General features: G+C 40.2%; 2 protein-coding genes across 2 annotated transcripts in view; one reads left to right on the top strand and one right to left on the bottom strand.

Moving 5' to 3' along the window:
• snap91a (synaptosome associated protein 91a) overlaps positions 1 to 3,436 on the top strand; it is a 40,686-nt gene extending 37,250 nt beyond the window's left edge. The window contains exons 26-28 of the mRNA XM_088306466.1: positions 817 to 954; positions 1,374 to 1,470; positions 1,784 to 3,436. Coding sequence (XP_088162592.1) covers positions 817 to 954; positions 1,374 to 1,454 — 219 coding nt within the window. The 3' untranslated portion in view covers positions 1,455 to 1,470; positions 1,784 to 3,436. The remainder of the gene's footprint in view (positions 1 to 816; positions 955 to 1,373; positions 1,471 to 1,783) is intronic.
• Positions 3,437 to 4,313: 877 nt separating this feature from the next.
• On the bottom strand, positions 4,314 to 11,787 carry prss35 (serine protease 35). Its single transcript, XM_088307818.1, has 2 exons — positions 11,431 to 11,787; positions 4,314 to 6,624 (listed from the first exon to the last, which is right to left on the bottom strand). The coding sequence occupies exon 2, from the start codon at positions 6,604 to 6,606 to the stop codon at positions 5,335 to 5,337; it is 1,272 nt and encodes a 423-aa protein (XP_088163944.1). The 5' UTR covers positions 6,607 to 6,624; positions 11,431 to 11,787; the 3' UTR covers positions 4,314 to 5,334.
• Between the last annotated feature and the right edge of the window lie 7,563 nt (positions 11,788 to 19,350).

Genomic DNA, 19,350 nt, shown 5'->3' with positions numbered 1-19,350 from the left:
CGGGTACCAGACCCGGTCAAGGTCGATTAAAGGGACGGATGAAAACCCATTTCCGTCCTTGCTTAGGCCGTCCTTTTTTAAAAAAAACTTCTCGTCCCGAAAAGGCCGTCCGTCTGGGATGGGCGGATGGACCTTTCCATCCGTGGGACGGAATGCCCATCTCTGGTAAGTACCATAGGCATATCTAACCCATTTTAAGGAGACATCTCCCCAAGCACACTAGCAGAAATACTCCCCTAAAGCACCTCTAAAGATACTAAAAACAGCACCAAAATTCTAGAGATATTTATAGATTTTTTGTGTGTGTGTGTTGCTTTTAACAAACTAAAAAATTGTGAATAAAGAAATAAAGAAAGAAATAAAAATAAAAACAAAACAGAGTACAAAGTTGAAACATAATTCAACATTATAAATACAGGTCACCCACTTTTGCTTCAAAAATGGTTTGATCCACTTCAGCCCTCCTACCTCTGCTTTGGAGCACTGAGTGATGATCGCCATGTAGAGTGAATATAGAAGTGTGCCACACCTTTACCAACATATGTGACAAATTTCTTAAACTCTGGTCAATACCAAAACATTATTATCATTAAGAGCAGTGCTTTAAGTGGGCACCAGAACGGAGGGAGGGAATACCAGAACTTTTCAATATAACCCTATCGCATACCGGGACTTACATATCACATATGTCCACATCACCCTCTCTTGTACTACATCTCTCTTGCGCTTTGAGATACTCGTACTCCTATGGTGATACTGTACTACATGACCCAGGCGCTCTTGCGAGTGGAGTGTAAGTACATAAATTGTGTTCAGCCTGCTGCAGGAGGGCCAGGAGCTCCCATGATGCAGCCCATGATGGGTCAACCTATGATGGGTCAGTCCATGATGAGACCTCCCTTTGCTGGGGTGGTTGCAGCAGCACCGGGAGGAGCTGCGGCACCAGGAGCGCCGGTAAGAACGCACAACAATGTGGAACCACTAAGGTCAAGCATGAACATTTGAATTTCAAAGCAATTGTTCCTAGCGTAATTAAAATGATTCGTGCCGCAGCCAAACATCATAAAACGTTTCTTTACTTTACTGCAATTATAATGAAAACAACAATTTGATTTTCTGAGCAGTCCAGTGTGAATGTTAACTCTTTCACTGCCAGCCCAGAAAAATGAATGTCTTTTTTGTCTTACACATTGGGTGTACAATATATTTTTCACTTTTCAAATTGCTTTTCAGTTATATTCATTTAAGATGCAAATTAGTTAGCTGAAGTAATTTCACTCTCCAGTATCATGTATCAAAACCATAGAGCGTTTTTGTACGTAATGATGCCCATAATTACATGACTGGACAACTTTTGTTGTGGTTTTTCACAGCTTTCTCCTGGCCCTGCAAGCCAGAGTCCCAAAAAGCCCAAGGATCCTCTGGCAGATCTCGATCTGAAAGACTTCTTATAACACAAATGAAAGAAAGGTATGTCGCAGTCGCCATTTTGTGGGCATACGTATATTAAGACACCGACTGACAAGTCAAATCATGCGTTGAAAAGTTTTCACATGTATAACATATACTTCGGAGTTAATAGATAAATACTAAATACAAAAATAAGTAACAGAGACAGTCTTTGTTCTATCAACTCTCTTTTGCATACCTGCATGAGCATTCTCAGATTTGTGAAAGCATGCCTGGGTCTACCATATTTACCTCATATAAGAGCACTCTGAAAATACCCTGTACTATGTTTCTTCGAATAAGATGATGAGGGCAGATTGTCCTGTCTTTGTAGACGCAGATATTTTCCTCTTCAGAGTCGGATGCGCCCATCGTTTACCCGGCGTCTGTCAAGATTCCAAGATGCCAACGGCTCTGCCACTCTCTCGCTATTTTGTCTGCTTCTCAACATGATAAGAGCCTCTGTCATCCATCTACTTTCTGTTACCTTCTCCTGTGTGATGAACTGTGAAAGTGAACCATAGCGGATTATAAACAGTATCTGAATATTTACGAGAAAAGAATTCCAAGTGCGTGCTCATGTAGATGTTTTCAACTTTTTGTCTCAAGCAAAATCTCACAAAAAAATTCTGAAAATGTTCTTGAGTGAAAGTGAAAGGCATATGTGTTTAGATTGATTTAATGTGTTGAATGATGGTTGTACTTTGATGTCCTAAGCTCCACCCAGTCTTGTCCCCGACTCCTTGTAAAGTGGGAGGAGCCCTTCTTTGTTCTGCTCTAATTGGATGAGCGTGCTTAATGAAGTCCCTGTAGTTTTTGGAGAACTATTGTTGTGTCCTGTTTACAGAAAGGTCCTAATTGATGTACATAAACTCCACTGGTGAATTTGACGAATACGTCTCTATCCTGTACTGTACGTCTGTTGAAGAGAAATATCAATGTGAATCTGACATGAAATTGTGAGGAGTCATGTGTCATTATGTCATCATTTGGAGGAAAAAAATGATTTTATTGTATATTATGAAAAAAATGTGCGTGATTTTGAGACATTGGAACATCAACTGAGGCTTTGTGGTTTTTTTTAATTTTTTTTATTTTTCCATGTGACTATTTTGTGTCAGTTGTCCTATCTTAAATGAGGTTTGGCTCAAGAAAGGCAAGACTCCCTGTTGGTGATATTTTGTTTTGCTTTTGGAGGACAAGTCTTACATCCAAATCAAATTTCCAGTGAAAAGGCATTATTTATTTATCATTGAAGTTGTTTAAACTGCCCATCAATGAAACAATTCCACTTTTTATTGCTTGTGTGCTTTTTTATTTTATTTTATTTATTTATTCATTTATTTATTTATTTTGAATCCCTATCAAATCTTTTTGGAGACCAATAAATTAGGAGCGAAATAAAACCTAATTTTTTTTGTATGTTTTGTTTTCTATTTTGTTTGGTTTAGTTTTTAAAAAAAAACAATGTTTTGCATATATCCAAACTCTGGCCAGTCTCATATAATGGAACAATTTACATTTAAACAAGTGATCTGCCTTTGTATTTGACAGCCCAATTTCCAACTCTCTGGATATAAACAACTGTTTTGAAACAGTTATTGCAATTTGTTCAATGATTTTCTTTGGCATCAAGGATTTGTAGTTCCGTTGTAAGATATCTTGATAATGTGAGCAGGGCAGAATAGTCGACAACGTTTTGACCAATGTTATCTTTTGTTATTGTGGTTTGTGCGCGTGCGTGTGCGTGTGTGTGTATTGACATGGATTTGGACTACATTCTATTTGCAATTCGAAATAGTCAACTATCCCCCCTGTCATTTGAGTTGACATTTTCAAGCGTAAGGTTGTACAAAAGATATCAGACTAAACATTTTCATGGATAAGTTATAAGAGTTTTATTTTTGTTTAATTTATTTTGTGTAAGATGTCCCTTCCCAGTGCATGTAAGCCCTCTGAGATGCAATAAACGACGGATTGAACTGCATCTTTCTCCCTTCATTGCTGTCTCATTAGCATACTTATGCATCTTACGTGATTTTTGAAAGAGCCGCTTTAGGGAGGTTGTTTTGAGGGAGTATTGGGTTTCAACAGCTGGAAGCTATAAAAGTTTCAATACACTACTTGTACAATGATATGCTATTCAAATCAAATTGTACCATCAATACGGTAGTGTTAGGCGTATGATGTATGTCAAGAAAGATTGTAGGGCTGTTTTTCCAAAAAATATGTTTCAAATCCAAGGAAGTTTTCTCGTTCAAAGAAATCCTTCTCAAGTCTTTCCCCTCCTTCTCCGACAAGGCTTCATACACTCCTGGAAGGATTCTTCAGAGATCCTCTGCAGTACCATCTTGATCCATCCCCCTCGATGAGCCCCTTGAGCTTAGGAAAAATGGGGGTAAAAAAATCACACGGCGCCAGGCCGTGTCAGTCGGGGTTCGCTCCAACACAATGGTGTTCTTCTCAGCCAGGAAGTGTCAGAGGCTCAGGACATGGTTCTGCCACAACTCTCACCTCAATGAATGATGTGAACGTGCTGGTTGACCGTTTGGCCCACGTTGAAAGGGAAAACTCGCAGTTTGGGTTTAAAATATAGATTCTGTGACACATTATTTCTATGTACTGTTCTCATTCAGGGGTGTGTGAGGCTCAACCACAAACCCAACAAACATGTGAGGTCTGCCATGCTGACTGCTGGATTTAATTTTTTCATGAAATTGTAATTGTCAATGTGCGCCTACCCATGCCCAATTATGTGCACTTATATATCATATATCAGTGAGAAGATTTTTTTTTATCGCCAAGAACACAAACACACACACATAATAACACGGATTAAATTATTGGTCCATCAATCTGCCTCATTAGTAATAGGAATTTGGTATTTATTAGTTTTTGCAAAAAATGGGAACATCAGCAACATTTAAAAAAACATTTCATTTCATTTTACAATTTGCTGTAATAAGTATTAAACAATATTCTAATGTCTGTGGTCAAATTAAACTCTTTGGGTAAGATATCAATCATCAATTAAATTATCAAGTAAATTATTGAAATTCTCAGTCCAATTTTAGCACAACAGCCTCAAAATCATAGTTACAGTAGTAGGCTCCATTTTCCCTTGGAAAAAAAAAAGCTTATAGTTCGATAAATTAGCACCATGTATTTTGGATTAGCACCAATACAATAATGTGCACACCAATTAAAAAAAAAAAACATTTCACTGCTACTAAAAGCTGGCGTGTCAGTTTCAATTTAAGGTCCATTAGAACGAGCTCTGTTCGGACAGAAAGTGATAGAATGCTACAGACGTACAACAACTTTTAGACATACACATTGCAAAACACCAGCTTGTTAAAAGTTCCTCATCCATTTATTCATTACTTCTATGTTGTAGTTTGTTTGTGGAATATAGTTTACATAAATTTCTGCTCTGGGTCTTGTCGAAGCCAATCACCATCTCTCCAGTGAGAACTTCCAAACGACAAGTCTCTCTCAGAGCCTTGTTTGAAAAAAAAAAAGACATTTAGACAAGCTGATACACTTTTTGGAAAGTGAAAAGTGAAAAATTGACAACAAATTCTAAAGCAAAACTGCAGATCGGACTGATCTGTAAACAATTCAAAGACATATGTTTTTCTCAGTTTTTTTTTTTTTAATAAATTAGAAAAGCCACAGTTCTCTTTATGCGTTACGGAGTTCCTGTTGTTGTCAACACTGAGTCCTTATGGCGGTGTTGGTGTGTTTGTAGATGAGTGTGGGGGGAGGCACAGGCAGGAAGCGAGACCGGCACCATGTTGGTTACAAAAGCTGGGGGGGTCCGAGAACACTGGGTAACCTTTGGTTTCAAGGAAGTGGATTTGGGTGGTGGACTCTTGTGTTGTCTTAGGACACCTGGCACTCGCTTGAGTCCCCGTGGACCCAGTAGCAGATTTGGGCATATTTAAGAGGTGTTATCCTCACCGCAACGTTGTAATCCTGTGTCAGCCCATTCCCGTTAACATCCACCCACTGATGACCAGAGAAGACCCCAATGATCTTTCTCTTCCACTTCTTCTTGCCTGGCTCTTTGAGACGGATGTAAACTCCAGAACCACTGGAGCCAGGCTTGGCATCGCAGTACTGGTACAACAAATCATTGGACTCCTCAGACACAGAACAGAACCTGTAGACCAGGTTCCCCGGCCGGTCATCATCAAAACCAGAGAAGTGGATTCTTCCTGCAGGGAGCTTCTTGACTGAGGGGATCACACCCAGGTCCATGTGCTTAACTTTGGGCGCTCGCTTCAGCTCCAGAACTGCATAGTCGTAATCTGCAGTCAGTCCATCAGACACACCTTTGAACCAACCCTTGGGCACTTGGGTTTTCTTGACCCTGGTCCACCTAAACGAGGGTTTCTCCACTTCCGCACTGCGGCGACTCCGGCTCTTTCTACCCTTTCCTTCCTTTCCTTTACGACTGCCTCCCTTTTCTTCCACTTGCTTTACTTCTTCTTTAGCGCCATCGCCCTTTCGTTTTTTGCCTTTCCCTCGCCCTCCTCTCCCTTTGCCTCCTTTCCCCTTTCTGGATTTCTCCTTAAGAATACCGACACGAAGCTTCTGAACGCCATCCAAATAATCCTTTCCATCATGGATGCAGTGGGCAGCGGTCAACACGTGTTTGGGTGACACCAGAACTCCAGAGCATCCCGTGGAGATCTTGACAGTAGTGGAGAAGGGATACTTAGTGGAGAACTGCTTATCAGAAATAGTGAAGCGGGTGTCTGTGCCGTACACCTCTCTTTTGTTACGGGAGCGAGAGGTGTCATTTCTGGACCGATCCGTCACCTCGTTGAGACCTTGTACAGACACTGAGGTATACGTGCGTGTGCCATTCTCATAAACCGTCTCGTAGGATAGGAGCTGCTCCAGGTCATCCAGGGACGGTGAGGGGAGACCACGCTGACACTCGATCCCGCACGTTCCGCTCACCTCCGATTTAGGATGAGCTGAGAAGTGGGGGCTGCTCAGAGGCAGAGTGCGCCTCTTCCTTACCAGAGGCAAATTCCATTGAGGCCAAGTGTACTCGTCGTCAACAGTTGCGGGCAGTTCGGCAGCGACAGCCGCCACAACCAACGCCGTCACTGGGAGCAGCACACATAGGTGTAGAGGGCCCATTGTGAATTGGGCCTGGCTCTGAAATTGAAACAAAGGGGAGAATGTTACAGTGTTGGAAGATTCCAACATGTCGGTCAAAACAAAAACAAAAAAAGTAGCATCACATGTACGTACATATAAGTCACCAAGTTCATCGTTAAGTGTCCCATTGCATCTGTATATTAATACAAAGTAAGGTGAAGTCATCAGTTTGCAGGTCTGCAAGTAGACAGAAAGAGCACTCTACTTTTTTTGGCCGTGAGTTTGGCACATTGTTTGTTTAACGTTTTCAAAGAATAGAGCATTTAATATTACGGTTTCATAATTAATTACAGTTGGAAATAAAAATGCATCAGCAAGTGATCACGTGTTAAACAATTCTTCCTATCAACTCAAAATCAGCTACAGAAGGCCAAATCTCACATTTTGGTCGTAACACGTTCCAGACAGCTTTAACAACAGCTTAAACATGTTTATTGAGTTTTATTTATTAAGTTTATTGAGTTTTATTGTCGTGTGTGGTTTTTAATACAATACAGTGCTAATTGTGTTCATTAAATCGTTTTTTTTTAATTTCAGGCTTGAACAGATAAAAGGAATTTCAATTCATTTCAATAGGTGATATAATATGATCGTAAATTGCGTTAGGAGCTCAGGGACGGAAGAAATTAAACTTGTAATTGGAGTTACTACCACACTTTGTGTACACTTTGACACTCAGAACTGAAATTGTGTGTGGTCAAACGAGTGAAAATTGACTGCAAAATTAAAGTAAAATCTGCTCCAAACAAAATCAAAAATAGTGAGCTTGGTCATAGGCATGTCTAGCCTATTTTTGGCTGGAGTAAGTCTCGTCTAGCTGCATCCTATTTTTGCTTTCTATCAACTTCCCCCTAACCCTGAAACATACCCTTAGCCGTCCACAATCTTCTATCGACTGACCCAAACCCAAATACTGTTAACCATCCAAGGAGTCCCTCTTCTGGGAACATGTGGTACTGCACCTTCCCACTGATTTCTATGCGAAGGACATCATTTGACCACAACTTTCGCACTCAATGACCTTGACCACAGGTGTCAAACTCCGATGATCAGCTCATCAGAAAGTTTTGCGGGTGACTGATAAGTATCCTGGTAATTTGAAACTGTGGTGTTGAAGGAGGTAAACATCTAAATCATGCAGGAGAGCGACCATCGAGGACCAGAGTTTGAGACATCTGTGGCTGAGACACTCAACGTCAATTCGATCATTTTCAGGTCCCCTGAATACACTGGACGTGCTACCGTGGCTTTATGACCCCCGTTCACCCAGAATGGATGTCAAAATGGACGTTTCGATCACTTCTGTCAAAATGTTCAGCTAAACATTTCGCTCACCCTCATTTCATCCATCTCCCATCTGAAAAACGATTTCATTCAAAGTCTTTTTCAAGTACTTTGCTCCTTTTCTTTGAACTGCTAACATTAAACAATCCACCACTCCAAAGAAGTGAAAGAAATTGAGCAATTAATACAGGAAGAACATCTGATCACCAACATATCACAAACACGAATATTGCTAGGTTTCACAAATTGTCACGTGTCACGTGTTCTTTCTCTCACACAGTGTTTTTATTTTGTTCAAAACATATAGCAAAAAAAACATAAGACATTGTTTTTTTTCAGGGGTTGGAAAAGATAGCTGGCATTTCAGTGGTGAAAGTTGACTTGCCATAGAAGTAATCTGAATTATCAGCATGGTGGCGGAACAAAATAAACTCTTAAGTCAAAACGCAACTGTCTAAATATTATATTTCCAGTATGTCATATGGAGACCATTAATTGGAAATCCGAACATATTGAAAGTTGGACACAGATTGTGGTAAGGGTCGACAGAATGCTTGCAGCCCGATGGGGTGCTGTCAAGGACAAGCGTCCTTCACAGCATGTTAGTCATAAAAATACTTTCATTTTCAGAAAAATATACTGTTTCCGTGTTGTCACCTCACTTTTGTCATTTTGTGCCGTTTAAAATGCCTTATTTAAATCCATCCATTTTCTCAGTGTTGGCGCTAGGGAGTGCTATAGCCCAGTCACAAATCTGGGGTGCTCCAGGTAAGCCCCTCCAGCATTTTATTTGATTTCAAAATATATTTATAATATATCACGCGGGCAGCACGGTGGGCGACTGGTTAGCATGGCCTCACAGTGCAGTGCTGAAGCTGTGCCTGTATTTTCATGCAGGTGTAAGTCACTGATGGTGTAGTGGTACACGCGCCCGAGTTGTGTGCGGGCAGCGTGGGTTCAGTTCCCACTCAGTGACGGTGTCTATGTCTACCCTGTGACTGGCTGGCGACCAGTTCAGGGTGTAGTGCGCCTTTCGTCTGTAGTCAGCTGAGATAGGCTCCAGCACACTCGCGCCACCCTGTACAGGATAAGTGGTGTGGATAATGACACATGACATGACACATGCCGGTGTACCCCATCCCATCTGAGAGTTGTTGCATACCCTGGACATGTTCACATTCACATACATGTTGCACTGAAATGTTGTCAATGAATCCTACAGATTTTGTCTATCCATCGCTTTTACCATCAATTTGAAATTTGTGTTGATATTTGACACTTATTTTTGTTCTAGTTTTTATCATTTGTATTTTGCAACTACACCTGAGTTGCCCAAAAAATATATCGTTTAATTTAATTTAGTTTCCCAGAACGTGGGAGAATAACAAGGTTTCTTTGGAATTTGGCGGCCTTTAACAGAGTTCCATCTCTGGCCAGGAGGGGGCGGTGTGTACCAGAGTTCTACACAGCCTCCAGTTTACGCACATCGACGATATGATCCTGGAGTTCCGCAGCACACTATCTCTCCCAGCCTTCTGCAAGTCTGCACAAAATAATTGGTAGCATAATGGATACACTGGCCACTTGCTAAGTTGTTGCATCAGCTCTATGGTTAAGAGATTTATATGGAGTTTGAGTCACAGCTGTGGTTAACATTGAGGTAAGAATGAACCATGATTCTCAGAATGAGCTCAAGACAGTGGCTTGGAGGTTTGCCACAATGGTTAACCTTCTCTTTTCGTTATGACCACGTCTGGTTTCCTCAGCACCACTCTTCTCCCGTGTCAATAAATGACAGGACACATGTGCAGCATACGCGTTTATTGCTCGTGGTATGGCACTGATACAACTATATTCCTCCTGATAACCCAAGAAAGGAAATGCTGCTTTGGATCCATGGTACTGTTAACTCCATCCAGCAGTTTAACTGCAAAGTTGGAAAATGTCATTTCGTCAGCGCCGCTGTGGTCATGAAGTCACACAGACAACTTCCAAACGCATGAGGAGAAAGTCGTTTGGATGTTGCTGCAGGCAACTGATATCTGCACTTTCCAGCTGGAGGATAAACCTCCGATGGTGTGCGGTGTGGTGTGAGTTGGGGTAGGTTGGGGGATGGGGGCAGGACCAGGCAGTTTCCAAATACACATTCCTTTTCAGTTTTATGGAAGTGCAGTATTCCGATGAGCTGCAAGTCAGCATCAGTGCCTCATGTTCATTGATGAGATGCAATGAACTCACCAACCCAAACACCTTAAAGTTTCTTTCCAGGGTTAAAATTGTTCAAAAGTACAGAAGCTCAAATGTGTTTTGGATGTCCAATTATTTTTTCCCCCATAACAAAACTGGAAAATTATTGAACCTGTTTTAGGGTTTTATATTCACTATCATAACACTCATAAAGACTGTACAGATACGGACGGGAGTGCATTTTGACAGTTAAAGCTGCAAAAATATGTACTACATTTAAATAAAAAAAACTATAAATCACACCAGGGATGACAAGTTTCTGTACCACTTTCAACAATAACTTCTTAAGTTATTTTTAATACTGTCACCACTTTGATTTAAGTCCCTGAAATTCCAGGCATAGACCAAATCCCCCCCAAAAAACGCAGAAAACTTGAACACAGTACCAATAAAACTGCTTCATCTTGAAGAATTGGCTGACATGAAGCACACAGCTCTTTAATGTAAAAGCCAAGATAACCAGCCAAAAACAAAGGATAATAAAACCAGCCCCGGAGAGTTGCACAATAGCTTTGATAATTGAGACTAAAATGACCTTTGGTGTCTGTTCAACTTCACACTCCCTCAGCCAGATTCAGACATCACCAGAAAAAAAAATCGCTGGAAAGTCTGCAATAACTCACCAGGGTGGAAAGTGACTGATATGCTGCCACCATGACTCTTAGTCACACAAAGCCCTCACATTGGAGTTCAATTTTTTTCCACCCAAGTAAGCTGAGCGGCTTTGTGTGCCCTCTCTCCATCCGCAATCATGCCAGGCGTCGTGTACACTTAATGACCGACAGAGGGCGTAATTCTACACAGACTGGTCAAAGCGCGTGTCAACATGCAAGTTATTGCAATAGACTTTACCCGACGTGACCACTTATCCCAACTAAAACATTTAAGAGGATATTGAACTTTTACACAATGGGTAAAATAAAAAATATTTTAAAAAATATTTTATAAGTCAAATAAAAACCTGCAGCATTTGCAAGTTTTTTTATTGCCAAATGTATGAAAATTGACTATGCACGCAACTCTGATTAAATGTCGAATGGTCATTATAATGTAATAACAATACATGAAAAGTGTGAATAAATATTTAAAAAGTATTACACTTCTAATAGGTGCAGATCTGTCGGGGAACAACTACCCATTCAATGGAAACAGAAACAACTGTAATTACACGAACGTTGTTCAAATGAAAGAATAAATGATTTTAAAAGTAATATCCCAACAAACAAGATGGATTGTTCCGTCACAAGGAGTAAAATTAGATACTGGCCCTACCTTCTTGCATCCGATTGATGGCTATGACAAATCCGCAATATCTTGTTTGTTTTTCCTAAAAGATGCACACAGGACGTCCTTTTAAAAGCAAGCGTTTGTTACTTCATCCCAGACGTCCTGGCATCAGCGGGGCGACAGTTCCTCTCTCCTCATTGCTCCTTCTAAGTGGCTGCAGAGAAAGTTGAAAGCACTTGATGCTGAGGAGGGAGGCTGGGACGGAGGGGGGGTTGAGGCAAGCACAATCTGAAAAATACTTTTTTCTTCCTTCCCTCTCTCCGGTGACAAAGCCTTCTGCTCACATACGGGTGGGGCAAGAGCAAGTGGTCCAAGCAAGCCACGGCGTTGTATTCAGCAGGAGAGGAGATGTGATGGTGTGCGGTTTGCACAGCGAGGCACAAAACAGGAGCATATTGAAGCCTCATTCTGGCTGGAGGAATTAGTTCCACTGGTCTCACAACAATAGTGTGGGGCGCTATGGACTTGAATTCCTACATTCTCAACATCTGCTACTCTTTCCCCCCTAAATGAAGTGATACAATTGTGTGGACAGAAACACTCGCATTCAGTCTACAATGACGCATCCATCCATATTATGAAATAAGTCTGCACAAATTGCTGAAGAAGGGTACAGAGTAACTTTTAAAGTAATTCTGTTCTCTCTCTCTCTCTCTCGCTCGCTCTTACTCTGCAATTCTCCAAATAAGAGGTAAAGCGTGTTTGCTATAAGCGATTTGGCACTCACAGTTGAAATTTACTCTAAAAGTGACACATAAAAGGGAAAAGAATTAATCATTGCATATACACAAAAGTATTAAACCAAACCATATAATATTATCACTGTGATCAAAATAGGCTTTTATAAAGTAAGAGCGTGTTGAATAGAACAGTTAATACAAAAATACATTCACTGCAAAAACAAAAAATCAAATCAATATGGTTTAAAAGCAAGTAGAAAAACTTGCAAATTCATTATGCTGTTAATATTTTTGTGTTTGTGTTTGTTAAAATTGAAGAATGGATGACCCTTGTGACCAGAATTACGCCCCCCCCTTTTTTTTTTTACCCATTCTTGCTCATGAAATATGAAGGTGCACAGCAAGCTGTGAGGTGCTACACTGTTAAGAAAAAAGAGAAAACAAAGGCAAACTGAGTTATCTAAAGTTATATTTGAACTGTGGAGGAGTTCTTTTTTTGTGTTTTGCGTTCTGTCACCTTGGTGACGTAGACATTGCTGAGTGGGATTGGTGAGTTTAACCCTAATGAACGTTTTATCATGTTGTTGAGGTAAATTGATGGAAAATGAAAGCTAAGGGGCTATATTTTCATTTCTAGCACAGGTCTAGCGCAAATTGAAGTCTAACGGTGCACATGGGTGGAATTTTCTTTATTTTGATATTTTGCTAGACTTTGCGCTGGTAGAATTGGGCGTACCGTAGCGTTTGACCCTCTGTGCGCCATTGTGGGATGGAAATAGTCTTTTCCGAGTGGCATCCTTCATTTGCATCGAAATCAGGTTGGTTGGAGACGCAGAACGAACGACTGCGCTTTGTACTTGACATTGCGGAAACAAAAATTGACTAGCAGGAATTCGTGCATGACATTAACAGGTAAATTCCTCCCTTTCGAATGCAGTAATTGGTCGCCCATGTGACATTGGCAATTGGAGACCCCCCAGCCCATCCCACCCTCCACTATAGTGACAGGTAACGGGAGTGACATTAAAATATTTTTAAGACAAACATTATCACAATTTCTTCAGTATCCGTCCGTCTACAAGCTTTTTTTTTCATATGAAAGAGTAGGGGGTCTCTATTTTTTGTTTCCATGCAGCTGTGAACTATATATGTGTATTCATAAATATGTATGCACCCACAATTTAAATATACACCCCTAATGTATGTGATGATATATGTGGGAAGGGGAGCAGGTGCACTGAAATGTTGTGGGGATCTGGAAAAAGTATTTTGTGGCATTTTACCAGATGAAGCACACATGTATGACTGACATTGAGCAGTACATCTGTTTTAGTCTGCGTTGAGTGAATATGAGGATCTTGTTGCTCTCCAACTTCAGATGCACCAGCATTGCTTTGATTTGCTGTATGTAACGCGAACTGTTTCATTCAGGGGGAGAAAAATGCACGCGATGTGGTACATCTGGCATGAGACATAATTAGGCTCCTATGATGTCATTTAGAAAGTGACCTATATAGAATCCTTTACTTGGCTCTGTTCTTCAAAGCCATCTGTTTATAATATTCTACCCCTGATGATAGTGTGAGTGCTTCTGTGCGTGCGCAAATGCTTGGGAGGGGAAGTAAGCGGTCAGGAAGACTTGGGTGGCCATGCCCACCTGATGTAGCTTGTTAAAACTCATGATGCTACTCCCCGTGTGGAGGTGCTACACTGCACAATCCTGTGCTAATATATTCTTCAAGCTCGCTATTTGCATTTTTGTTGCTAATTTTCATGCATTTGTGACATTTCAGCGCACAAGTAGATCGACTAGTGCACCCCGGTTGAACAGCCACATACTTTGTTCTGTTATCAGTGAAGCTAAACTGTGCTCTAGGTGACATTTGTACACTACTAGTACAACCAGTCACGTTCTAGATGTGAACTAGTAGAATTTCACTTGAATGTAACAAGTCTTCTGTCCAAGTATAAGGAAGCTGCTATTCATTTAATGATTTTTTTACTTAAAATATTCATTTTAATTCATGTAGATGGTTCAATCTTCTTTATTCTATTTATTTATTTAGGTATGGCATGGTAGTTAGTTTCATCTTTGACCATGTTGAAGTGTCCCTGAGCAATATAGTGAACCTCCAGCTGCTGCGTCATCAGGGGCTCAAGTGGAAGTCAGTGTGTTGTATTTGAGTGCCTTAAAGGCGAAAAAGCACGATACGTGTGAAAGACCATTTCCGTATTTATTTTTTCTTTACTTCAATGTATATTTGATTCTGGCAATTAAACTGAAAATATACGTTTTAATCAAACTTCAACTTGCACACGCTATTCACAAAAATAGAAGTTTGTGTCATGCAAGTTCATTACATGTGAGCAAATGTTTCACTGTATGGATAACAGCTGGGAAATATCGCGATGGGGTTCATCTTGTTTTCTTTTCATGGCAGAATTTAGATTTTGTCAGAACAAAAGGAAAAAAAATCAAAATCCGAGCTAGAATATACAGAAAAATCAAGATGGCCTGTCGATTTTAACTTTTAAAATCATTCATTAGAAATTCATTAAACATGGAAGTTTGATCACATTTTTTTTGTTAGAGAAATTATCTTCACACATTTTTTTAAATTCTTTCTGTAAGCTCTCTTTTTTCTAATTATTGTTGTTTTCCCCTAGAGCAAAGTTGAGTATGCATGACTTCCAGCAGTCCCCTTGGAGACATAGTTGTTGTCTCCTTTGGACAAGCATTTATCCCAACTGCTGCAGATCATCAGAAGCGAGGGAGGACATGTGATAGAGCAGAACACCAGGACCTTGTAAGTTTTAGATAAAGTATCTATTCCTGAATTGGTGTCAGAGTTGTTGGCAATGTTATTTCAACTCTCGATAGCAACTTTTTCTACTCCGACTGTAGACATTATTATATAATTAATAAGGGATTGAATGGCAATTAGAAAATATATTGATTTTTAAAGTAGGGGAAAAAAACCAAAAAACATTTTGTGTTGGTGATGGACTTCCTTAAGTTACGATTAAACGTACTGATTGGCTGTTGGGGGAGAGAGAGAGTGAGAAAGAAAGAAAGAGAGAGAGACTCATAACAATTGTCACATCGCAACAGGTAGGCCTCCATTAGAGAAGGTCTCACAAAACATAACGAAATATTGCGGTGAAAACAGACTATGATTATGCTAGCAATGTGCCTCTGAGCAACATGTGCCATTGCATGTGCAAATTACATGAACTAAACGTCTCATGCAAGAATGTTATAGTTAGTGCACTTAACTCATTCACGACCAGCCCAGTAAAAAAAAAAAAGGATTTTGACGTATTTATCCGTCGATGGTATTGAATGAGTTAAATTGTTAACATAGTACTCTCAAACAACAAATTGCTATTATAGAATTGGCGGAGGCGTTGTCAGCAGACTTTGTTGCAGTTATAATTAACACATGTGACTGTGGTGTCACACCTCTTTAATGTTATTGTGGTTCAGTTAGAGCGGTGTTGCAATTAGTTATTCATTCAAGTATTGCAAACTTAGGGACACTATTTTTGTGCCCAGAGCAAATTTAGCGCAAAGCACAGTCTAACTGCGCTCATGCGTAGTTTTCTTTCTTTTGGTATTTTTGTAGCTAGGCACCGGCAGAAAGTGAGTCGATTGATAATAATCACTAATAGGTAATTTAAATATTTGATCAAAGTAAAGTAAACTTTATAGTTTTTTTCAAAACAATATTTCATTCATTTCCAAATGTTTGTGATGTCTGCTTTGTAAGAATCACAAGATTATCTTCATAAGAATGTTGATGGATTTTGTATGCAATTCAATAGATTGGTGTTTTTTTTCAGTTGTGTTTACTAATAGTGAGAATTTTAATTAGCAATATCCTTACAAAGACTGTGAGCATTACTGTGAAAAAACATTTTCACATCCTGTTTTTCCATTTTCACCTCAATTCAAAGTCAAAGGTAGCAAGAGAACAAGAGGGGGTCAAGTCTCTGCTTGCAGCCTTTGGTTGTGAGAAAAGCAGTGAGTAATATTTTTGGTTGAGAGGTCGGGCCTGTGTACTGAGGATAGAGGGTCTTTTGTGCCCGGTGTCACACCCTCATGGGAAGTGCTCGCTTTGCGCTCAGGTGTGGGCGATACCTAATTATCGGAGACATAGTGAGCTGCAGAAAATCGTGACACTCACCCAATCCTCTTTGCCATTTCATTGTTGTACATTTTGTATGAACACAACTTTTAAAAGAGTCTATTTTTTTCTCATTAAAATGATAAGCACACCCTTTTCTTCGCATAGCATAGACGTTAAAGGCCATCCACCTTGCACAGACCCCTCTAATAAACTCACTCAGAAGCCTGCAGTGGGCTACAGTTCCCTTCCACTGGCTCAAGTTTGACAACTGAAAGGTCTTTTAGCAACTCTCAGCACTGCTTTGCTCAAAACAGACCACCATTGATATGACGGAACTCCTTACCTTACACGCACACACACGTGCGCGCGCACCCACATGCACATGCACATACCCACGCATGCACACACACACAAATAATCAAAGCAATCGCATAATTTTCTGAGATTATTCAGCAGTAATTAGTTGTATCTTTTCTGAATGTACTAGTCTCTGCTATTGTACTTGATCTGGAAGCTTTTTTGTGTCCATTTTTTATGCTCAACTGATGGTATTGTTTTAGTCTCCCATAGATCTTGAAGGCCCATGTTACGAGCCAAGCCTCGTTCTATAGAAGCACAGCCTGATGGGATATGTTGCTTTTGTCTTACACTATAAAGGAAACACAAGAAAGTCTGACTTAGCTTTCACATTTATAATAAACATCTAAAGTCTATTGATTCAGTAAGTATGCATATTGAGTTATCTATTGTAAATCTAAAATATCTCATCTAAATGTTTATATCATATCTAGAATCACATTGCGGACACACTGATGTCAAGCAGATTTTTCATGAAGTGCTCCACAGTGCGCCTGAGTGTTACCAAAATAATGGAGCTGATAAGCAAAATAAAGGCAGTTTTACACTTACAACAAGTTAAACATTTATATACAGTATAAATCTATTCGACATCAGTCCAGGTGTTTAGTTTGAAATTCACTTCAAAACTGATGTTAGGCTCCGCGGGTGGAGGAGGTAGGAGAGGACCCAAAATGCAGGGAAGCCAGGCGAGGGTAACTTGAAGGGAATTTAATTAATGAAAGGGTAGGGCAAACAAGGTAGTGGGAGAAACAAACGTAACAAAGTGCAAAATAACGAAGACAAACAAGACGCGACAAGACAGAACAAAACATGACTTGGATACAGGGACTGGAGCAAGCGACAATGACAGAGATTAATGCGCGCTGAGCGTGACCGAGAGACAAAGAGCAGCCGTGACATCAAAAGTTTAATGCACCGACGCCGAGCAGTCAGCGCCGGCCGTTTAAGTAGGCTAATGTAAATGAGTCAACGAGCATCAGGTGCGTAGCTGGTGGGCGCATCTCTCCAGCCAACACGACACGCGCTGGAAGGGAACGCCCCCACGCCCGTTGAGAAAACGTAAACAAAAACAAGACATGACGGAACGGACCATGACAACCGAGGAGTCATTGAGGTAAAGCAGCTTGCAAACCGTGATTGAATGAGCAAAATAGTGTGAATAGTCAGTCAGTGAACATTGAGAATTTATTTTACAGATGAACCTGTGAGATCGAGGGCAGTATCGAAAAGGATCGCCGTGGTAAAGTGGGGACTATGCAATTTTATTAAAGGTGCTACGATCGATTGGTGAGCGACCAATCCCTTAAAATAAAACCAATCTTGTACACCGATCTCATCGCCCTCCACAGTGGTCTTAAAAAGTTAACCACTGTCCTCTGTTGAGTTGACTAAGAGGCTTTTCGTTTTTATTGGAGAGAATTACCTCATGCATAACAATATTGGAAAATTGAAAGTGTATGTTATGGAAAAAAATTGTGATTGGGAAAAAAATGGATTGGCAGCCCAGACTTTGTAAAGATCCGGGATTGTGATTAGCTGGTAAATTGTGATCATTGCACACCTAAGTATGATACTGCAACATCCGGAGCTAAGATGTCATAACAGGACACTGTCAGCCTTTTGTTTATTATGACAAAAATAGCAAAACTGATTTTTTTTGGCCTAATGGCTACTCATTAGAATTTAAAGTTAATAAACTGATAAGATAATGCAAATCTGTGCCTCCAACAAAGCTCACTCCACCTCTACTTGCCTTTTATCTGTGACACAATGGCAGAAGCATTTGAGCTAAAAAGACGCTAACCTTTGAAGCAAAGGTATAAGTTCAAAAGTGTCTAAAAAGTGTGAGAGTGCTTTGACATGTAAATTAGTATTTTTGACTTCAAATTGGGAGGCTGCGTTTATGTGTGTGCGTATTTACACTGACTGCCAATATTTTCTTTTTCTGTGGCAATAAAAACATAAAAATACCACACCACATCACACGCCTGCTTGCATCTGAAATATTCACCACAGATCCTTTTTACATTGAGAATAACCAGCAACTCAGCAAACTACCTGTTTGCTTTTTTCACGCTCCAGATATCTGTGGATGCGGGGTTCTCCTCATGACTGATGAGCTTGTCATTTGCGTCTGAAACCCTCAGAGTATCTTAACCCTTTAATGGCCGGACTAAGAAAGTCTCATTGAATTTGTTCCTTGCATTTCCTGGTTATTATTATGGACATAAATAATATAAAAAACATGCACATTCATAACAAAAATACCTGAAATTGAAGTTTTTATAAACCTGTTACAAGCGGCTTCGCTGGCCAAACTGTGACAAAATGCATTTTGGTTAGAAAATATGGCAAGTTGTGTTGAATCTTGTTTTTGGAATATTTATTGGCAATTTCCAAATCAATTTTCACACGAAGCATGCTCAGTTGGCCACAATCAAGAAATAGGCAAAGAAATTTGTCATAAAATGCAATAGTTTGAACACCTGTGCCATGATTTAAGCCACATCAGGTGTCCTTTAGTAGTAAGCTGCAAAGCTGGATTGCTTGCCTTCAGACAGAAAAAGATAGTGCATTTCACGCACTTGCATCTGCTCTGACCCTTGACACATAACAGACATGACCTCTGACATCACTGTAGTCAAAAGCCCCATGTTGTCATAACGGACATCCTGCAGTGGACGAGCGACTGCGTTCAGACATTTTCTCTTCAGTGGTGGTGGTGAGAAGGAAGG

The sequence above is a fragment of the Idiotropiscis lumnitzeri genome, chromosome 10, assembly GCF_059441095.1.
Source record: "Idiotropiscis lumnitzeri isolate Australia: NSW breed Sydney's pygmy pipehorse chromosome 10, RoL_Ilum_1.0, whole genome shotgun sequence".
NCBI classification, from domain to species: domain Eukaryota; kingdom Metazoa; phylum Chordata; class Actinopteri; order Syngnathiformes; family Syngnathidae; genus Idiotropiscis; species Idiotropiscis lumnitzeri.
Note: the sequence above shows the minus strand (reverse complement) of the source record. Positions and strands in the feature narration are given on the sequence as shown.

Bases quoted from the DNA above. Each gene is read 5' to 3' on its own strand.
- prss35 (XM_088307818.1), bottom strand. From the start codon at position 6,606: ATGGGCCCTCTACACCTATGTGTGCTGCTCCCAGTGACGGCGTTGGTT.